Raw genomic sequence first — 17,952 nt, forward strand, 5'->3', positions numbered from 1 at the left:
ACCAGGGGCTCGGGCCCTCTGCGGAGGGGTGGGACCCCGTCTGGACCACGAAAGCCACCTTTGCAGGAAGCAGTCTGGCCCCGGCCGCGGGGCCGTGAGAACGCAGAGGCCCTGCCTGCGGGCCTGACGGGGAACAGCTTCACCGTCCAGTCTGCAGAACGGTGCTGCGTTTCCCATAGGGAAAATGAGAACCTCGGCTGCACAGGGCTGACCGGGCAGTTTCCGAGGACAGCTGTTGCCACAGCAGAGAGCAGCTGAGACTCCGGGGTGGTCACTGGGGGTGATCTGGGTGTGCTCCGAGTTGTGGCTGGAGGATGAAGATGGATTTTCGTGGGAACTGTTGCGGTGTAGGGCAGAAAGGGTGTTTCAGGTTGCTCCTGTTGACACGGGCCCTGGTCTTTCCCATGTGTGACCTGGGAGAGGAACTGGCCAACCTTTCCACAAACCAATCGGATCTGCTTTTTACACACCTTGCTGCCTGGGACTCCAAAGGCCCCAGAAAACTGAGGGGGCAATGAGCCCCTACACGGCCATTCCCTTCTTCTCCATTCTTTCCAGCACCTTCCCCACATGGTTTCTAGCTGAACAGGGTCAGCAACCTCAGCCTTCCCGCTAACAGGGGCTCCAACGTCGGTAAGTGCAGATTCCAGCAGAAGCCCGGCCCTCTCCCCGTCTGCTGCCGGCCACGGGCCTTCCACCCGCGTCAGGGCGCCGGGCTGTGAAGCAACCTCTGGGCTGCTGGGATTAGGACGATCACCCCAGTGGCGAGATCTCCCCTGACCGGTGGCCGCACAGTCTCTGGCTGGTGGAAGCAGAAGGGGACTCTGTGGCCGATGCTGGGCCTGGTTAGAACCGTGGCTCTCAGCGCTGTCCTCGGATGCAAAGCTGCTTCTCTCTGGTGTTATCCGGGTGACATGTAGCCAACAGCCCCGCTGGGACGGCTCAGAGAAACTGGCGTGTGATCCGAGATGTCAGAGGGAGGAGTCCGACTCCCACCTGTGAGGGCCGCAGACACCCGGCCCCTCACCCCCCTCACCCGAGCACGTGCCGGACTGAAGGGAGAGCAGAGGAGAAGCCCCACGCGGCCGGCAGCCCTGCTCCACCAGCGCGGGGTGTCCAGGCCATTCCTGACACAGCACGCCTGGTGCCCACCACTGTCCTGCAGGGTCTCAGTCCCAGGAGGGCCCCTCGAAGCTGCTGCGAGAAGGACCCCCAGTGAGGCTCCTGGGGCTGGCGCCAAACGAGCCAATTCCTCCAGCTCCGTGCTCAGCCGAGCTCCCACGTAAATGAGTAACTTCTGCGGCGCGCAGGCTGCCCGCTGGGCTCCTCTGCGGGGCGAGCTGGGTAATGAAAACAAAGCGCTGGGCCTGCGACGCGGCCGTGCTCGGGCATCTCTGCCGAGGGGGCTCGCACAGCCCGGCCTGCGCGTCCTGTGAGTCCCTCCAGTGGCCAGGACAGCGGTGCCGAGCCGTGTGGCACGCTGCTCCTGATGCTGCCTCTCCAAGGCAGATGCCACCGGGCACCCAGCCCTAAGGGCCGCTTGTGGCAGCTCCTCACTAGCCATGGGTCAACATCAGCATCTTTGGGTGACCTCAGAAGGTCCTCGGTGACACCTGGAAGCCCAGGTTTGAAACGGGGTGTGGTAGGCTCAGTAACGGGCGCAAAGACGTCCGTAGCCTAATCTTTGGAACCTGTACATACACAGGGTGACAGGACTCGGCAGGCGTGATTGAATTTAGGCTCCTGAGGTGGGGAGATGGTGCTGGGTTATGCAGGTGGCGCGGTGAGAGGAAGGGGGAGGGACAGTGACCGCGGCAGGACAGGCGGGGGGAGGGGCACGAGGGGGCCTTTCATCTTCCGGGGCAGAGGGGAGGAAACACACTTGCCCCAGGAGGAACCTGCCCTGCTGCCGCCCTGACTTGGGCTCAGGGGGACTGACTTTGGACTTCTGGTCTCCAGAACTGTGAGAGAATAAATTCATGTTGTTTGAAGCTGTCAACTTTGGCGTAATCTGTCACTGCAGCCCTAGGAAACGAATAGGGGGTCTTTGAGACTTCCAAAGCCACACTGGGGTTCAGGAGCAGCAGGTGCAGCCTCACCTCAGGCCCCGCCCTCCCGACCCGGGTGTGTGCTCCCCCGAGGAACCCTCGGACGTGGTCTGGAGGGGTGGGGGCTTTGTCACAGCTCTTGAGGCTGGCGCCCAGGAAGACACCACAGGCTGCGGAGCGGGAGGCTCCAGGCGTGACCATGCGATGTCTCCTGTCAATTACGCGGCCCTGAGCTCAGCTGTGGCTCCCTCCCTGTCCTCGGGGAAACACCCGCTCCCCTCCCCTGTCCCCAGTGAGTGGTGGGCGGGGGGGGGGGGGAGCACCAGCCTAGGGCAGACCCCTGCCCTGTCACCCGGGAGGGGCTGGCCACAGACAGCCATGTCAGTCACATAAGGCCTCTTCTGTGGGGGGCCAGGGCCATTAGGTTTAGATCTACAGCTGCTAGACTGATTTTGTTGACTTCCGCTGCCAACATGTCCCTCCTGCTGCCAGCCTCAGCCCCAAATTCCCAACAAATAAACCAGCTCGGGGGAACTGGAGCCTCAAGGCTGCCTCATCAGATGTGCATTCAGGTGCCACGACGGGGGCCGCCCAACCTGGAACCCGGGGAGGCTGGCGCTGCGGGCCTGGCATGGGCTGGGCTGCATCTACCTCTCAGCGGCCGAGACAAAGGTGCAGGCAGGGAACAGGGCTGTCACCTGCAGGGCTGGTTCTCGAGCAGAAGGCTTGGCACAAGCCGGGAACCAGCTGCCGTCCTCCCTGGCCCCAGCCCTGGGGAGACGCCCACAGCTCTTGTCAGCCCGCTTGGCCTGTTTGTTGATGTCTGGAGACCCCCATGGTTCACAGAGAGCAGGAAGTGGCTTACAAAACTATAAAGCCCAGAATGGAAAAACAAGAGGAAAAAACCATCTGGACTAGGGACAACACACGTGAGGACAGGAGGAAAAAGTAGAGTCCTCCACAGGGACTGAAGCTGAGCTGCACTTTGGCTTCCCACTGGCCAAAGCAAAACGGGCAATGTGGCCGTCTGTGGGAGCCTGTCAGAGGTGGGCAGCACGTGCCAACCCCTCAGCTCGCACTAGGCCCCTCATCTCCACTGCACGCAGCCTGCGGCCCCACTCTACACATGGGCAAGCGGAACCCGTGGCCGAGGGGGCTGGTCCCTCTGCAGGTGAGCGCCGGGGCAGGGATTCGCACCCCAGGTCCTGCTGACCAAAGTCTGGGCTCCGGCCGGGACCCTGCGTGTCTCACCCAGGCTACCACGACCGTGTGAGTCGCCTACACATGTACACGGGCTCTGAGGCAAAACCCGCACTCCCTGCCCACCTGCTATGCTCAGGGCTTTTGCTCGCACCTTGAGAGGCCCAGGACAGCTGTCCCCACCCCTCAGGACCTGACACCTGGGTGGCGATGCCCACTCAGAGGTGGGCCTGAATCCCCTCTTCAGATCCCAGGCACGGGCAGGGCTGTTGACCCTGGAGCACTGAGCCAGGCGAGAGCTGGGCTTGGCTTTGTCACTGGCCTTGGTCGCCTCAGTGGCCAGAGTATTTACCTGCAGGAGTGACCGTGAGAGGGATGGCTGGAGAGACCCTGAACTCATGACTCATCTTGGGTGACAAACACCGCCAGTGCCACGGCAGCTCTGTGTAACTCAGTGATGCCCCTGGAGCTTGGCCCACTTGGTCTTCCGCCTTTGTGGCAACATGAACTACTCACTCCCTTCCCGGGGCCGCTACGAATGTGCAGGCCACGGGGCACCCAACACAAGCAGGTTTCTTTCCTGCTGCTGTGAAGAGTCCTGAATTTCATCTCTCTTCTCCTGTTGCTAAAGACACTGACTTCCCTCTCAATTCCCTCCTAAACCCACTGTCCCCTCTAAGCTCAGCCACCCTCGCTGCTCAACACTCCGGACTCCACACCTACCCAGCAGCCGGGCCGCGGACAGACGGGTCGGGAGAGGCCGCACAGCTCAGCCCCCCCCGCCAGCAGGCCCGGAGCTGTGTCCGCACGCCCCGAACCGCCACGGCCGCGCCAGCTGGGTGCTCACTGAAAGAACCCCCCCCCCGCAACCAACGCCCTGTGGGTCCCCGAAAGAGCACGCGGCCTGCTTCCCAGCTCTGACTGTCGGGCTGGACTCACCCTGACCCTCAAGACTGCTGACCCCCTCCCAGAGGAAGGGGTCCCAAGCACCAATGCCACAAGGGCCACACCACCAGCCAAGCTTTGAACATGAAATATCTGCTCTTACAATAGCAGCCACTGGCCCACAAAGAAAGACGCCATGGAGTTTAGACCTTGCAAAGGGACCAGAGTGTTGATCCCACGGTCTCGATCTGTGATGCAGCGCGGGGAAATCCCACCGCCAACGGACTGGGACCGCGAGGGCCACCGCAGGCCCTACGGGGCCCAGCAGTGGGCAGCACGTTCCTCGAGCTCAAGCACAAGGGCTGGGTGAACACTCAGAGTTAACAGTCCCAAGGGGGCAAAGAAATCTCTGTGGACGCCAACAAAACACTCGAGGCAGCCCCTGGACACACTGTCCTGAGCGCCACTGCTGTGGACAGGCACCGGCCACGTCAGCTCAATACTGGGGTTCTTTCAGCGGAACAGCTCCAAGCCAGACCCTGCGTTCTCCAGCGAAACGGAAAGCAGCAAGGTTCCCATTCCAAAACCACGCCGTGGTGTCGCAAGGCCCCTGGGGGTTTCCAAAGCCCTTTTCTGTCTGTTGTTTCATTTATCAGGACTATGACAACACAAGGCAGGTGGGGGGACAGGTGCAGCAGGACGGCCAGAATCCTGGAGCAGCCCAGCACCAGGGGTTCTACGGCAGGGTGGCAGGAAAGTGTGGCCACCAACTTGGAGACCGCAGTGTGCTCAGGCCTCCCTCCCGTCTGGTGGCTGCAATAGCTTCAAGGCCGAGAGTGGCTCGTGCTCCCAGACCCTCAGTTACCTGGCTCGGGGGAGGGACAGTGGTCTTTAGTGAGACCCACGTCGGAGGAACAAGGCCACCCTCAGTGGGGAGTGATCCAGTGGCATGAGCCAAGTGTGACTGTTCTGTCCCCTGCCCCTGCACGGGGCCTGGTCCATCAGCCAATAGTGAACAATAAACAAATCATCTGTATGTTAATGTGGTTACCAGGGAAACGGGGGCAGCTGGGGGTCTGGGGTAAGCACACATCCTCTGAGCAGCCAGACCCCCTGCTGTGCTCCCTCGTGGGCTTCTGGCCTGTCTCCCTGAATCCGAGCAGCCCAGCCTGCCACTGTCCAGCCCCCTAACCTTGCCAGCCTGGCACTGCGACCGGGCCCCACGCTGGACTGAGGTGGGTGGACATGAACTGGCAGGGTCAGCCCTGCACTTACTGGGGGCCTCTGGTGCGTGTCCCACCCAATGCCACCGAGCTGTGGGCCAGAGGCTTACCTCGTACAGCAAACAGCCCAGGGACCAGATGTCGGACTTGAAGTTGTAGCCGTTCTCATGGATCCTCTCCGGCGACATGTAGTACGGCGTCCCAACTGAAACATGGCAAGGGACAGGTGCTTATGTTCGCGCAGGGACACGCTGCAGGAGCACAGGGTGAGGGGAGGCGAGCGGGGCCTGGGGAGACAGGGCCCAGGCTCTGAGCAGCCCCCCTCCTCTCTGGGCCTGTCCCCTCTGTCAGATGAAGGGTTGGGCCCGACTGGCGGTTCCCACGCTGGCAGAGCATAGAGCCTCTGGGGTGCTGGGGACGTTCAGGAGAGATCTAGCAGCCAGGCTGGGGCTGGGCAGTGGGGGGTGTTTCTGCCACCTGCCCAGGGGCCAGGCTGTGGGGAGCAACTGACCAAATGTCCTTTCAGGTGACTCAATCCCCAAAGAGTCTGGATCAGGCTCTCAACAGTGAAAAGATAACCAAGTTAAGGGTGACCAAGCATTTCAAGTGTGTCATCTCATTCATGTTCCCAGCAGTCCCCTGGGGAGGCACACCCACTTTTCAGATGGGGAAACCAAGGCCTAGTGAGACAGGTGAAGAGGCTCGAATACAAGCCATCTACCATTCAGTGTCACTATTATTATAGAAAAAGAAGATAGCTTAACACTATATAGTAAAATCCCTAATGTCAAAATTGAAGTCCTCTATAAAACTGAAGAAGTTTAACTTTTTGAACTCTTAATATGTCGTTTTTCTCATCTTACTGGAGCTGGAGGCAAAACGTGCCCGCCACGGAGGGGCCCTGAACAGCGCCAGAAAACAGCACTCCGGGCCGTGAGCCCCTTGGGGCAGGGCCGTGTTTCCACAGCTTCCCAGTGCCCTGCGCAGGACAGCTCCTGGCGGGGGCCCCGCAAGTGTCCCCTCCAGGAGTGGATGGATCCATCCACACGTCATCTACCAGGCCGTGCGTGTCCTGTGAGCCATTCCTCCTCGCAGCCTAGCGCACGGCTCGTGTGACTGACGGCTGCCCAAGGGGGATGACCTTCATGACCTCAAGTGTCTAAAATGTGATTACTGCTTTATCAGGACACCAGCCTGCCTTCCATGGCACTAATCCCTAAACAAGGACAGCAGCCATCACTTAAAGACAAGACTGTGAGTGACATGCCATTCTGTACACATACTTCACGGCTGAAATCAGGGCTAACTGCTATTCAGCAGGAAGCGCTGTCAGTCAACACACGGATCCGTGTGGGATTCCACCGGGAAAGCAGCTCGCAACTCCCAGTAGCAACACCTTGTATGTTTCAGTCATGAGGGAGCAAAACTCAAATGAACAGCCACGTGTGAAACGGATGCCCTGTCTTAGCCAAGCCGCGGGATGAAATGCACGGCGCTCGGGTGACAGTGGGACCCTCAGGACAAGTCTAAGTGGATTCCAGCATCTGGGGTGCCAGGGATGGCTGCGCCTGCAGGTCGGAAGACGTCGTGGGGAACAGCAGTGTCCACTGTTCGGCTGCACTGCACCCGTAAGACCCTGGCCAAGCCCCTCCTGGCTGACCCTGACAGCTCTTCCCACCCCTAGGCTTGTCCTCTGCTCATTTTTTGGTTTGTTTTTGAGACAGGATCTCACTCTCGCCCAGGCTGGAGTGCAGTGGTGTCATCATAGCTCACTGCAGCCTCCCACTCCTGGGCTCAAGCAATCCTCCTGCCTCAGCCTCCCCAGTAGCTGGGACTACAGGCATGTGCCACAATGCCTGGCTAATTTTTTTCTTATTTTTTTGTAGAGACGGGATCTTGATATGTTGCCCAGGCTGGTCTTGAACTCCTGGCCTCAAGTGGTCCTCCCACCTTGGCCTCCCACAGTGCTAGGATTACAGGCGTGAGCCACTGAGCCCAGCCCCTCTGCTCATTTTAGATCTGTCTGGGCCTCTACAGGAGGGACTCTGCCTGGGGCGATGACCTGCAGAGTGGCCAGGCCTGTGTAAAAGTGAGGCCTCTGAGCACCTGGCCCCCAGCCAGGTCCTCCCACAATGACCACCCCGGCCCCAACCCAGCCTGCATTTCCATTCACCTCTGTGCCTTTGCACATGTCATTCCCTCTGCCACCTGGTGGGCTCCTTTAAGGTCCAGCTTAAGTCGCCCCTCCCCTGGCCAGGGAGAGCCAGCTGCTCTGCAGGCCTGAGCGTGCGGTCTGTCCCTCTGTTCTATCACCACTCTCTCCCTCCGCCAGGTCCTGAGGCCGATGCTGTGCTCTAGAGCCATGCCTCCGCCAGGCTTGTGGGAAAGGCCTGGGGCACACAGGAGAGAGGGGTTCAGGAGGCACTTCTTCCTGTCCATGCCCCGTCCCAGCCCTCCGCCTCCTCACTGCCCTCCCTGCTTGCCCCAGTTTCCACTGGTGTAGGGACAAAAGGCCAACACCCAATGTAACCTGGAGCTTTCTTCTAAGATGCCAGTGCTGAGAACTGCCACCCGTAATTCGTCCACCTGTCTGTCCATCATCCATAGATTGTCCCTCTATCATCCATCCATCACTTGTCCACCCATCCATTCATCCACCAGTCTGTCCACCTAGCATGTGTCCATCCAACCGTCCACCCATCACCTGTTCACCCTCCACCCTCCCATCTGCACCCAGCGTTAGCTGAGCTGACTCTGTGCTGGGACCCTGTGGGAGTGGGCCACCTAGGAGGTAGAGCTGTCTGTCCCAGGAAGTGTCCAGAAGGAGCCAGGTGACCACATGTGTCAACGAAGGTCTGGACTGATCAGTGGCTACAGCCACGTCCCCTAGAGGGGCTTGTTAGAAATCTGGGTCCAGATTTCTGAGCCCAACTCCAGACCTGCAGGGCCAGAATCTCCAGCGGCAGAACTTGGACCCCTGCTCCTCTCACAAGCCCCCGGAGCTTCCGACATACGTCACAGTCTGTGAGGAGCCGCCCCAAACTTCCCTCACCCTCCGTTCATTCTCTCAGATGCTCAGTAAACATCTGTGGAACAAGAAAGTCAGTGGACTTACGAAGCATTAAGTGAGGAGGGCTGGCCCACTGTGCCAGCACTGGGTCCTCCTGTCCCCACCTCCTGGCAGATTCTCCAGTCCCGACCTGGGGAGGGGCTGCTCCCCCTTGGTCTGTGCATCTTAAAGCTGGGGTGCTCTGCCTCACGGGTGGGTGTCCTTGACTTGGGTGTATGAAGCTACAGGGGGCGAACACAGCACCTCTTCCTGTTACGCTAGCTTTATCTGGGACTAAGTCATGTAAACCCTGGTTTTTATGCAGACAACAAACACTCAAACATTATAGAGCACAACACACACTTGCATATGAATTTTAGAGATAAAACAAGAGACTTCAAAGAAACCCCCAGCTCACTGCAGCTGAGGACACGTCCCAGGCCCCAGGGGATTGTGATTTTGGGTAACGGGGAAAAGCTGGCAGGAGGAGGAGCCCCATGGACCGGGCCTGGCCCCAGGGGGACCTCTGTGGACGGCACAGCCGGCCAGCCCATCTCCCAGTGACACTCGGACGCAGAGGCGGAGCCACGCACAGCCACTCTCCCTGCCCTTCCCCACCACGGGGGACAGAACTGCGCCATGGAAGAGGCGCCTCCCTGAGTCTTTACCGAGAACTCGATTTCAAACCCCACAGACAGCAGAGGAGAACGCGGCCCTCACGGGGGAGGCTGATTAAAGGGGACCCGCTTCCCCGACGCGCCACTCCTGTCAAGACTTCGCTGTGCTTTGAAACGCTGGGGGTGTTTGAAACATTCATTAGCTATGAAAAAGGCGGCTTTCACAGGGAGGAGAGGTGGTGTCTGCAAGCTGCCCCCCTTCCCCAGAGCGGGGGCTGGAAAGGGCTGGAGAGATGTGGTCTCGTTGCCGGCATCCACCCACCAAGCCAAGCAGGACTTCGGGCTGGACGTCTGCGCTTTGGTGCCGAATCCTCGAGGGGACAGGAAGGGGCATGTGGAGACGGCCCGGACGTGGAGCTGGACCCAGCTGGGTGTGACCCGCTTCAGCCACTCACCAGCCGAGAACTGAAACTCTCCCCCAGCCTCAGTTTCCCCACCAGTACAGCAGAGACCCTCTCCTGTTAGGAGGCCTGGCTTCCCTCTCTGGACATGGGAAGTGACTGGCAGGACAGTGCGTGGTTCACAGTGAGGACTGAATGGATTCTTCTCCCAGGCTGAAGTTCCGCGGGGCAGGGGCCGAGCCGGCCTTCCCAGAGAGCAGCCAGGGCCCAGCACAAATCCTTGCTGAATGAATGAATGAATGAATGAGCGAACAAATGAGCTCTAGTTTGCACCCAAGGTCCACATGGATTCCTCTCTTTCCCCGGTCTGGCATCACCTCATCTCTAACAGTTTGTGCCCCTGAAAATGCCAGGGATGTGGCAGCCGAACAAGCCACGGTGGCCACCCTCACCGCACACCCAGGGGTCGGCACTCAGAACCGCGGCCGGAACTCAGGCTTGAATTCCATCTGCTCCAGCAGGTTTTCTGGGTCAGAGGGATTGGCAGGATGTTCCCGGCACCTGCGCTGCTGGGATGGGGCGTGGAGGACGCGACTGCATGGTCCTGTGCCTGTACTGACGGTGTCCCCAGGGATGCCTGGCCACGAGGGCCGTCTGTCCACTCAGCAGACGTTCCACGACGCCCAGCAATGCCATGGTGCCAGGCCTGGGCAGACACTGCAGGCAGCACAGACACACCACAAGGAGAGGAGGCTCTGTCCTTCCCTGCGGGGCCAGGACACGGCCCCCAGGCCCCTGGCCGACATGCGCTGCTGGGGAGGTCGGATGGGCCCTTCCTCGTGAGAGCAGGCGCTGGGAACCACAGTGTTGCCACCCAAGAGCTGGCTGGGGACCCTCTCTGGACCCCATCTCTGGGCACCCATGACCAAGCCCACTCCAGGCCACACTGCGGGCTGGTTCCCCAGAGAAGGGCACCCGGACCTGGGCTGACTCCCCAAGGGGCTCCACTACCCGCTTGCTGGGTGGCCACAGGGATGTGGTCTCACCTCTCTGAACCTCAGTTTCCTCATCTGTAAAACAGAGATAATAAGCCTATTGTGATGATTTATAAAACAACAAAATGTTTTCTGAACTGTTTTTAAAGGCTTATCTCCACTGTTAACTCACCTTTGGGGTGAGTTTGGTGACTACAGAAAACGGAATTTAAGGGCCGCTCTGGGAGGGGCTGAAGTGGCTCCAGGCTCCCGGGCACCCTGGGCTCCTGGGGGTGCGGTTTAGAGTCATGGAGCCTAGCACCTGCCTGCACACAGTGGGCCCTCAGGAGACGGTGCCACCTGTCCCCTCACCATGCCACCTGGGACTGTGTCTGTCCCCCTCAGAAGCAATGAAAGTTGCATAATGGTATGTCCCCTGCACCCAGCCCAGGGCCAGGCATTCCGCTCAAGGAAGGAGAAAAGAGATTATGCCTCGTGGCCAGGCCGAGCATGGGGAGACCCGGTGTGCCCTGACCGCTCGTGCCTGACGCGGTCGCCCCCAGCCAGACCTGTTCCCGCAGCCCCAGAGGCAGTGCAGGGCCCTGCCTGGGCCTGGGTGGGAGCCGGCGCCCTGCCCGCCCTGAGCAGCCTGCGGCCGCTCTGTCACCGCTACCGCGGAGCCAGGCCTGCTCTCCCAGCCCCACGATTTGTCTTGCAGCTGCTGCCGTTGCTCGGAGCGAGACACTTGCTTGTAGCTTGAGAGCTGTGTATAGGCAAATCTTTCATTTTTCTTTCATTATGCCGGCGTGTACTGTCACTTAATTTTTATGTATGCAATCCTTCCTGACAAATATGATCTGCTGCCTGGTAATTTGTCTGACGCTCATTCTGTTCTGTGCTCTAATTACGGCTCCTATTCCTGACACCGAGGCAGCCGCTCTGCCACCGCTGGGTACCGCACCTGTCAGCCCGACCATGGCACTGACTAATGCCCTTTCATGCCAGCCTCGTGTTAGCAAATACAGAGGCGGGGAGGGGGCCTGGGGAGGGGCAGGCAGGAGAAAATCAGATTTGCATAAGCCCAGCTCTCGGGTCAGCAGCCTTAGGAGACAACGTGGTTGCCAGGGTGACATGGCTGCCACCACGCGCTCCCGCATAGTAGGTGCGCACTGGATGCAGAGGATGCATAATTCATACCCACGCACAGGGTATGAAGGGGCCCCTGCCCCCATGTCCTTCCTGAGTCACGATGCAACAGCAATTAGTTCAATCTCTTGCCTGACCAAACGTGTGTGTGAGCCGTAGCTGCTTGCAGAACCACGCTGCAGCGTGGCCTTTCCCTGTGTCTTGGGGACTTCAGGTCCTGGACTTTGGCTCTGCCCCTTTGCCAGTCTGGGGCCCTGGTGGGGGCACAGGTGGCCCTCAGTTCTGGGAGCTTGTCCTGCAAGCAGGGGCTTGCCGAGCCCCCGTGCCGGCCGCAGCTCAATGGGCAGCTCCTGGACGTGGGCACATGGCCTGGAGTGGGGACAGGCCCCGGGAGGATCCTTCACCCACGACGTGGCCGGGTCAGCTGCTCAGAGACCTCAGGAAGAGCCGGGCTGACGAGGGCGGCCTTCTCCCAAGTTCCAATTCCTTCTCATTAATATAATAAGTGCACCAGTCCAAGTCGATAAAATCACACTGTCGCATGAGACCACATCTCTGCCCGTTCCTGAGGATCCGATCCTAACTGGCTCTGACGGAGCGCTGCAGTCTCTTCCGCAGTGGGACGGAGAAAGGCTCGGAGCTGACGGACAGGGGACAGGAGGCCGCGGTTTTAACTCTTTGACAGTTTCCCTTGAATTTTTGGCCTTTCAAAGCTCTTAAACCAGATAAGTAAACAGTCGCAAACCAGCCAAAACACTTGGTTTTTCACAAGGAAGCGTCTGAGGGGCCCAGGGCAGCGTCAGTGGCCGGTTCTTGGAGGGAGGCTCCAACACCAGCCCCCACGGCCCACAGCCTTCCGGAAGCAGAGCCGGCCCTGGATGGAGAGGCCTGCGTTCGGGGCCTGGCTCTGCTGCCGGGCAACCTCGAGAAAATCTCCCCAGCTCCCGGATCTCAGATTCCTCCTCTGCAAAAACGAAGGATCCTACGGACCCTCTGGGCTATCAAAGGTGTGACCGGAGAGTCACACACTCCCTGGGGCGGGCCCTGGCACGTCCCTTCCTTTGGAGTTGAAGGAATAGCTCCAAGGCCCTGCCAGGTGTCCCAGGGTTGGATGGGAATGAATGAGAGTTTCAAAACGAAACACCCCCACCCCCCCCGCCATGAGCAGCTGCAGTGCTGAAGGCCAGTTGGTGCATTTCTCCTCACTGTGCGCAATGCGCTGGGTCTCAGCCACCGGGGCCTGCGTGAACAGTGACAGTTTCCACGGGAGAGTGTGGCTTCCAGAAAGCCCCTCTGCCCTCACCAGACGCTGCCGCCTGCACACCGGGCTTGCCACAGGCACTCGCATTCAAGGCAGCAGCCCTCTGCTCGCGGGCCGGCTCCCTCCTGCAGACACCGGGTGACTGGGGCCAGGCACGCAAGGGAAGAGGGACCTGGGAGCACCTTCCTCTGCAAACGCGCCTCGAACAGCCGGAACCAGCTTTGGGAAACCAGGAGGCCCTGTCCACCCCAGGGGCCTCTGGGAAACGTCCCCACAGGCGGCTGTGCAGAAACCCTGATACGCCTCGTTGTCGTGCACAGGAGACCCTGTAACCGTGTTCCACTGGGGGCCTTGTTGGTTCCTATGTTCTAATTAAATGAAAAATTCTCCATCATCCACCGTTTCAGGTTTCACACTCGGTTAGGTGCCCGGCATGTGGATTCTGAAGCTTGCACTGCTTCTTGTGCCCCGAAACACACGTCTGCCAAGCCCAGCCCTTCAACACCCCCGACCCCCAGGATGGTGTCCAGCCCCCAAGCTCGGCGTTCAAGGCCCCTTCTGCCTTTCTTGCAGCCCCTGCAGCATCCTGAGGACCAGCTCTCTGCCGAACCAAGGCAGCTGCTCGGCCTCAAGCCCAGGCTTTCCCATTCTTTCCTGGAATGCTGTTCCCTCCCTCCCTGTCCCAACGGCTCCTAGTCACCCTCCACGGTTCAGCTAGAATGTCACCTCCTCCTGGGTGAGCCCTTGGCCGCCACAACTTCAAAACTGCCTGTTTAAAAGCCAAAAACTGGAAACAGCTCAACATCCACCCCCCAGAGGGATGGGCCGAGTGTGGCATGCCCACAACGGGACACCACACGGCAAAGGGATGGTGGAACAACAGTGTCAACAGCAGACACACCTCCCACTCCGTATAATGGGCTCAGTGGCCTTTCCTGGGAGGGACAGGAGGTGACAAGAGGGTGCAGGGAAGCCCCAACCAGGCTCCCCTGGCCTCAGTTTCTCCCTTCTGGGTTACTGTTCTGCACAGATGAGTCAACTCGGCCTCACAAAAGGCATTTTCCTGCACTAACCGACCAAAGCACATGGGGAGAATATCTGCATTTCCCTGCAGGACCCCCGGGGGCTGCTGGGATGCAGACAGGGCCCCCTTACCTAGGGAGTGGGCTGCGGTGGTCTCGGAGCTGAAGAAGCGGCCCAGACCGAGGTCACCAAGCTTCACAATGCCTGTAGCCGTGATGAACACGTTGGCAGGCTTGATGTCTGCGGGGTAAGGAGAAGGGGGTTGGCATGGGGGTAGGAGGCTGGGGTGGTTGAGGTAGGACAGGAGGAGGGGGTTGGCCCAGGCAATGCCCTTGGGGCAAGACCCCACCCTGGTTCTGGCTGTGTGGCCTCAGGAAATTTACCATCTCTTTCTGATCCTCAGTTTCCTCACCTGTAAAATGGGTCTAATTTCACCTACTTCCCAGAGCTGCTGTGAGGTCTACGAGAGCAGAGATTTTTGTGCTATTGTTTCCTTTTCTAGTGCGGTATGCCCTGAGCCTCGCACACAGCAGGCGCTCAGCGGAAATCTGTGTAGCGCAGGGAGCACTCAGTGAGGCACCTGTGCCGTACGCCAGGGCGAGAGTGGCGCCTTCCACACGGCAGATGCCAGTCATCAGAGGACTGAACGAACCGAGGGATCAGGGCAGGTTCCTTCCTTGTCAGAACTTGTCAACTTCTGGGAACGCTCCTTTGTAGGTGTCCCACCTCCCTTGCCCAGCCAGCTCCTGCTAAGACGTCAAAGCCCATGTGAAAGTCGCCTTCTCTGGGCGGCTTCCCCACCTCCCAAGCTGGTGCTGGGGACTGGAGACAGTGTGCCGAGTGCAGCTCCCACTCCCGGTGGCTCATGTAACTGTCTGGCACTGGGCACCCCCACCGTGGGAGGCTGATGCGGGGCACGTGTGTGCAGTTGCTGGACACTCACCTACATGGGGATACAGAGTGCCCCAACGTCCTCACGGGGCTGCCCCTGAGGAGCCAGGGGGACTCAAAGGGAAGCTCATTCTTGGGCCCCAGAGGCATCTGGCCTCCTGTCAGCTCCCCGAGGCGGGCACGTACCTCGGTGCATCACGCGACGCGAGTGCATGTGCTCCACGGCGCTGCACAGCTGCACGAAGTACTTCCACACCGTCCTCTCGGGGATGAGCCGCTTCTGCTTCTTAAAGTACTGCGTTGGGAGACAGACAGATGGACAGGCCAGGTGAGCGTGCTGTGAGGGGCACGGCTGTGGGACGACGCCCTGTCCTTTCCCCAGTGGGCAGCCGGTGCCTGGCGCGGGGGTTGGGGGGCTCAGGCTGCTGAATAAACAGTAAACCCAGAACCCAGAGTACACACTCACTAGGGCTTCTGGAACCTCCTGGACACACCCCACAGGGAACTCCCTGCCGCAGTGGACTGGGTGTGGGACTCCCCTACACCCCAGCCGCAGCCTGGCCAGGGAGGGCAGCCCCCAGCACACATTTGTGGCTAAATCCGAGCCGCCACCACGTCCTTGGAGCCGGCAAGTCTCAGCACCCCACGACTGTTAACAAACACAGCGGGAACCTCGAGGAAGTGGGCCTGACATTCTCAAATGGACCCCTTAGTTTCAACAGGCATTAGTCTACTTCACTGGAAAGACATTTGATGTTCCAGAAAAAAAAACAACAATAACAACAAAAACAAAAAGCCCTCAGGCTGCACTGAACGAGCTGTAAGCAAGTGAAAGTCTAGAAGGAGGTGGGGGGGCACATCTGCAGCCACAGTTCAGACCAAGACGGGGGTCTCCCGGCTGCCAGGCCCGGCGGGGGCAGGGCATGACTCCTACACCGGCTACCCGAGTGCCAGGTTTTTGTGCAGGGCCCTGTCACTCCAGAGCAGCCACCTCTCCCCAAACAGCCGCAGGCAAGGCTGTGGGCCGTGTGTCAGGCCGCTGCTCTGGCCCACGGAAGGCAGAACCGAGCCGGGACAAGCCTGGCCCGGGAAAGGCTGAGCTCGCCGAACGCGCCCGTCCTACAGACGAGGAAACCGAGGGCGCACAGCGACAGCAGAGTCACAGCTCAAGCCCAGGCCTTCCGAGTAGAAAGCCCGAGCTCCTAGCCCACTTCTGAGGACACCAGTCACCGCTGATATGAAGCGTTGAGCTCAGAGAGGTTTAGGAATGTGCCCAACGTCACCCAGCTGGGATCTGGGTCTGGACACCTCCCACAGTGGGACAGTCGTGGCTGGGACCCAGCCTCTGGCCTCGCAGCAAATCCCGACGCTCTCCTGAGGCGCCTTCTGGGAGAAGAACCTCACGGCGAGCCGTCCCAGGCTCTCGGCACAGACCCCCAGCCCGGGCACCCCCAGGCCTCCGTGGGGGGCCAGGCTGGGATGTTATTTACGCTATGATGTTAGTTAATCCTCATTACAGCATTTAAGCGGGGATGCGCGTGGCCGAGAGTGGCGATTTCCTAAATGTCACGTCCTGTAAGTGCTGTCTGACATTTAGCGGGAAGGCGCAGAGTCTCTGGTGGGTTCCCGGGCGGCGGCGGCTCCTGGCCTCGCTGTTCCTCATAAATAACGCTGACGCCGCGGCTGTGGCGGCCGGGCCTGGCCCTGCGGCTGCAGGCCCTTCGGACACAGGCCTTGCTGGCCAGCAGCCTCCCAGGCCAATGGGGCGACGACGGCTGGGGCCCTGGCAAGGCCCCTGTTCCTCTGGAAGCCCAGAGGCAGCCTGAGAGTGGGAAGGCACTGTGCTGGGTATATGTCACAGACGAGGAAACTGAGGCACAGGGTCCCGCCCAAGGCCATCTGGTGGGCGTGTCTGACTCGGGGCCTTGTCTCTCCGCTGGGGGCCTCGAGCCAGGTGGGAGCGAGTGGAAGCAGGTGGGGAAGGGGAGTGGGGGAGGGGAGGCAGCACACCAGGGCGGAGGGACCCGAGGCCCTGAGAAGCCAGTCTACACCCTGGATCAGTCCTGCTGGTCAGAGGCTGTCTGAGCCCTGAGCCTGCACCGGCCCTGGGGAAGCCAAGGATGCAGGGGAGGCTGGATGGGGAGGGGACGACCCATCCCAGGCCAGGCACGGACGGAGGTGCTGGATGCTGGCTGGACACGCACACACCTCCTCCTCTCCCAGCCTGGGGGTGCGTGCACCCAGGCCCGCAGCACCCTGGGACGGGGTGGAAACCGAGGCTCAGGAAGAGAGGGTTTTGCTCCCCTCCACCTGTCTGACCCCCACCCACTGCACGGACTGGACTGAGAGGCCACGAGGATGGTCTGGGGTCCACTGGGGCAATGCTGGAAGGTGACAAGGAGGTGCCCCTCCTCCGTCACCTGCTTGTCCCTGCCCTCACCGCTCCCTCCACTCTACTTCTAGTCTTTCTTCTAGAACACAGAGCTGACCATGTCTGCACCCTGCCCTGAGTCTTAGGAAGCTTTTCTGGCTTTGGGCTGTGGCCTGATCCTGAGCCTGGAGCAAGAGGCCTGCATGGTCCGCCGGTCCTCGCCTCTGCCCCACCGGTGCTTCCAGCCCCTGGCTCCTCCACCAACTACTCCTGCTTCTGGACTGCTCGTCTCCCCTCAAGTCTCAGCTCAAGTGCCACCTCCTCCAGGAAGCCTCCCCAGACTCCCACAGGGCCTGAACTTGGCTTGTTAATGCTGGCTCTTAACTGCTCATTCATGGATCTGCCTTCCTGTTAGAATCCAGGCTCCCCAAGGGCAGCACCCACGCCAGTGGCACACTCAGGTCTTGGCATGAGGGCCTGCACACAGAGGGTGTGCAAAGCATGCACGTTCAGCCAGAGAATAACACATGAAAGAGAAACAAGTAAAGCGGGCGGGGGAGGAACTAAGACATGATGTAGCACATCTGCTCCCACCAGGGATCCGAGTGGAGATTAACATCCCTGCAAACACATTAATATGTCAACGAAAATATAAAAGCAGGTGATAACAGCTCAAGTAATGCCACTTCCCAGCGACGCACGTATTCCTAGGAGCCAAATTTCAGAAGAGCAAGCACCGGGCAATTGCTCAGTCCCCAGCGCCTGGTGGGAACGATGGAGAGTCCACGTCTAGCCGTTTTCCAAGTGTGGCTGGGAGCAGGGTGGGGGACCAGGGGAGGGAGCGATGGGGGGCCCACAGCAGT

General features: G+C 60.0%; 1 protein-coding gene across 3 annotated transcripts in view; it reads right to left on the reverse strand.

The window, feature by feature from the left end:
* NEK6 (NIMA related kinase 6) overlaps positions 1 to 17,952 on the reverse strand; it is an 80,349-nt gene that overhangs the window by 5,596 nt on the left and 56,801 nt on the right. For all 3 annotated transcript variants that reach the window (XM_045563117.1, XM_045563118.1, XM_045563116.1), the window contains exons 6-8: positions 14,905 to 15,013; positions 13,960 to 14,067; positions 5,467 to 5,561 (exon numbers count right to left, since the gene is read on the reverse strand). In XM_045563117.1, coding sequence (XP_045419073.1) covers positions 5,467 to 5,561; positions 13,960 to 14,067; positions 14,905 to 15,013 — 312 coding nt within the window. The remainder of the gene's footprint in view (positions 1 to 5,466; positions 5,562 to 13,959; positions 14,068 to 14,904; positions 15,014 to 17,952) is intronic.

This window comes from Lemur catta, chromosome 10 (genome assembly GCF_020740605.2).
Source record: "Lemur catta isolate mLemCat1 chromosome 10, mLemCat1.pri, whole genome shotgun sequence".
NCBI classification, from domain to species: domain Eukaryota; kingdom Metazoa; phylum Chordata; class Mammalia; order Primates; family Lemuridae; genus Lemur; species Lemur catta.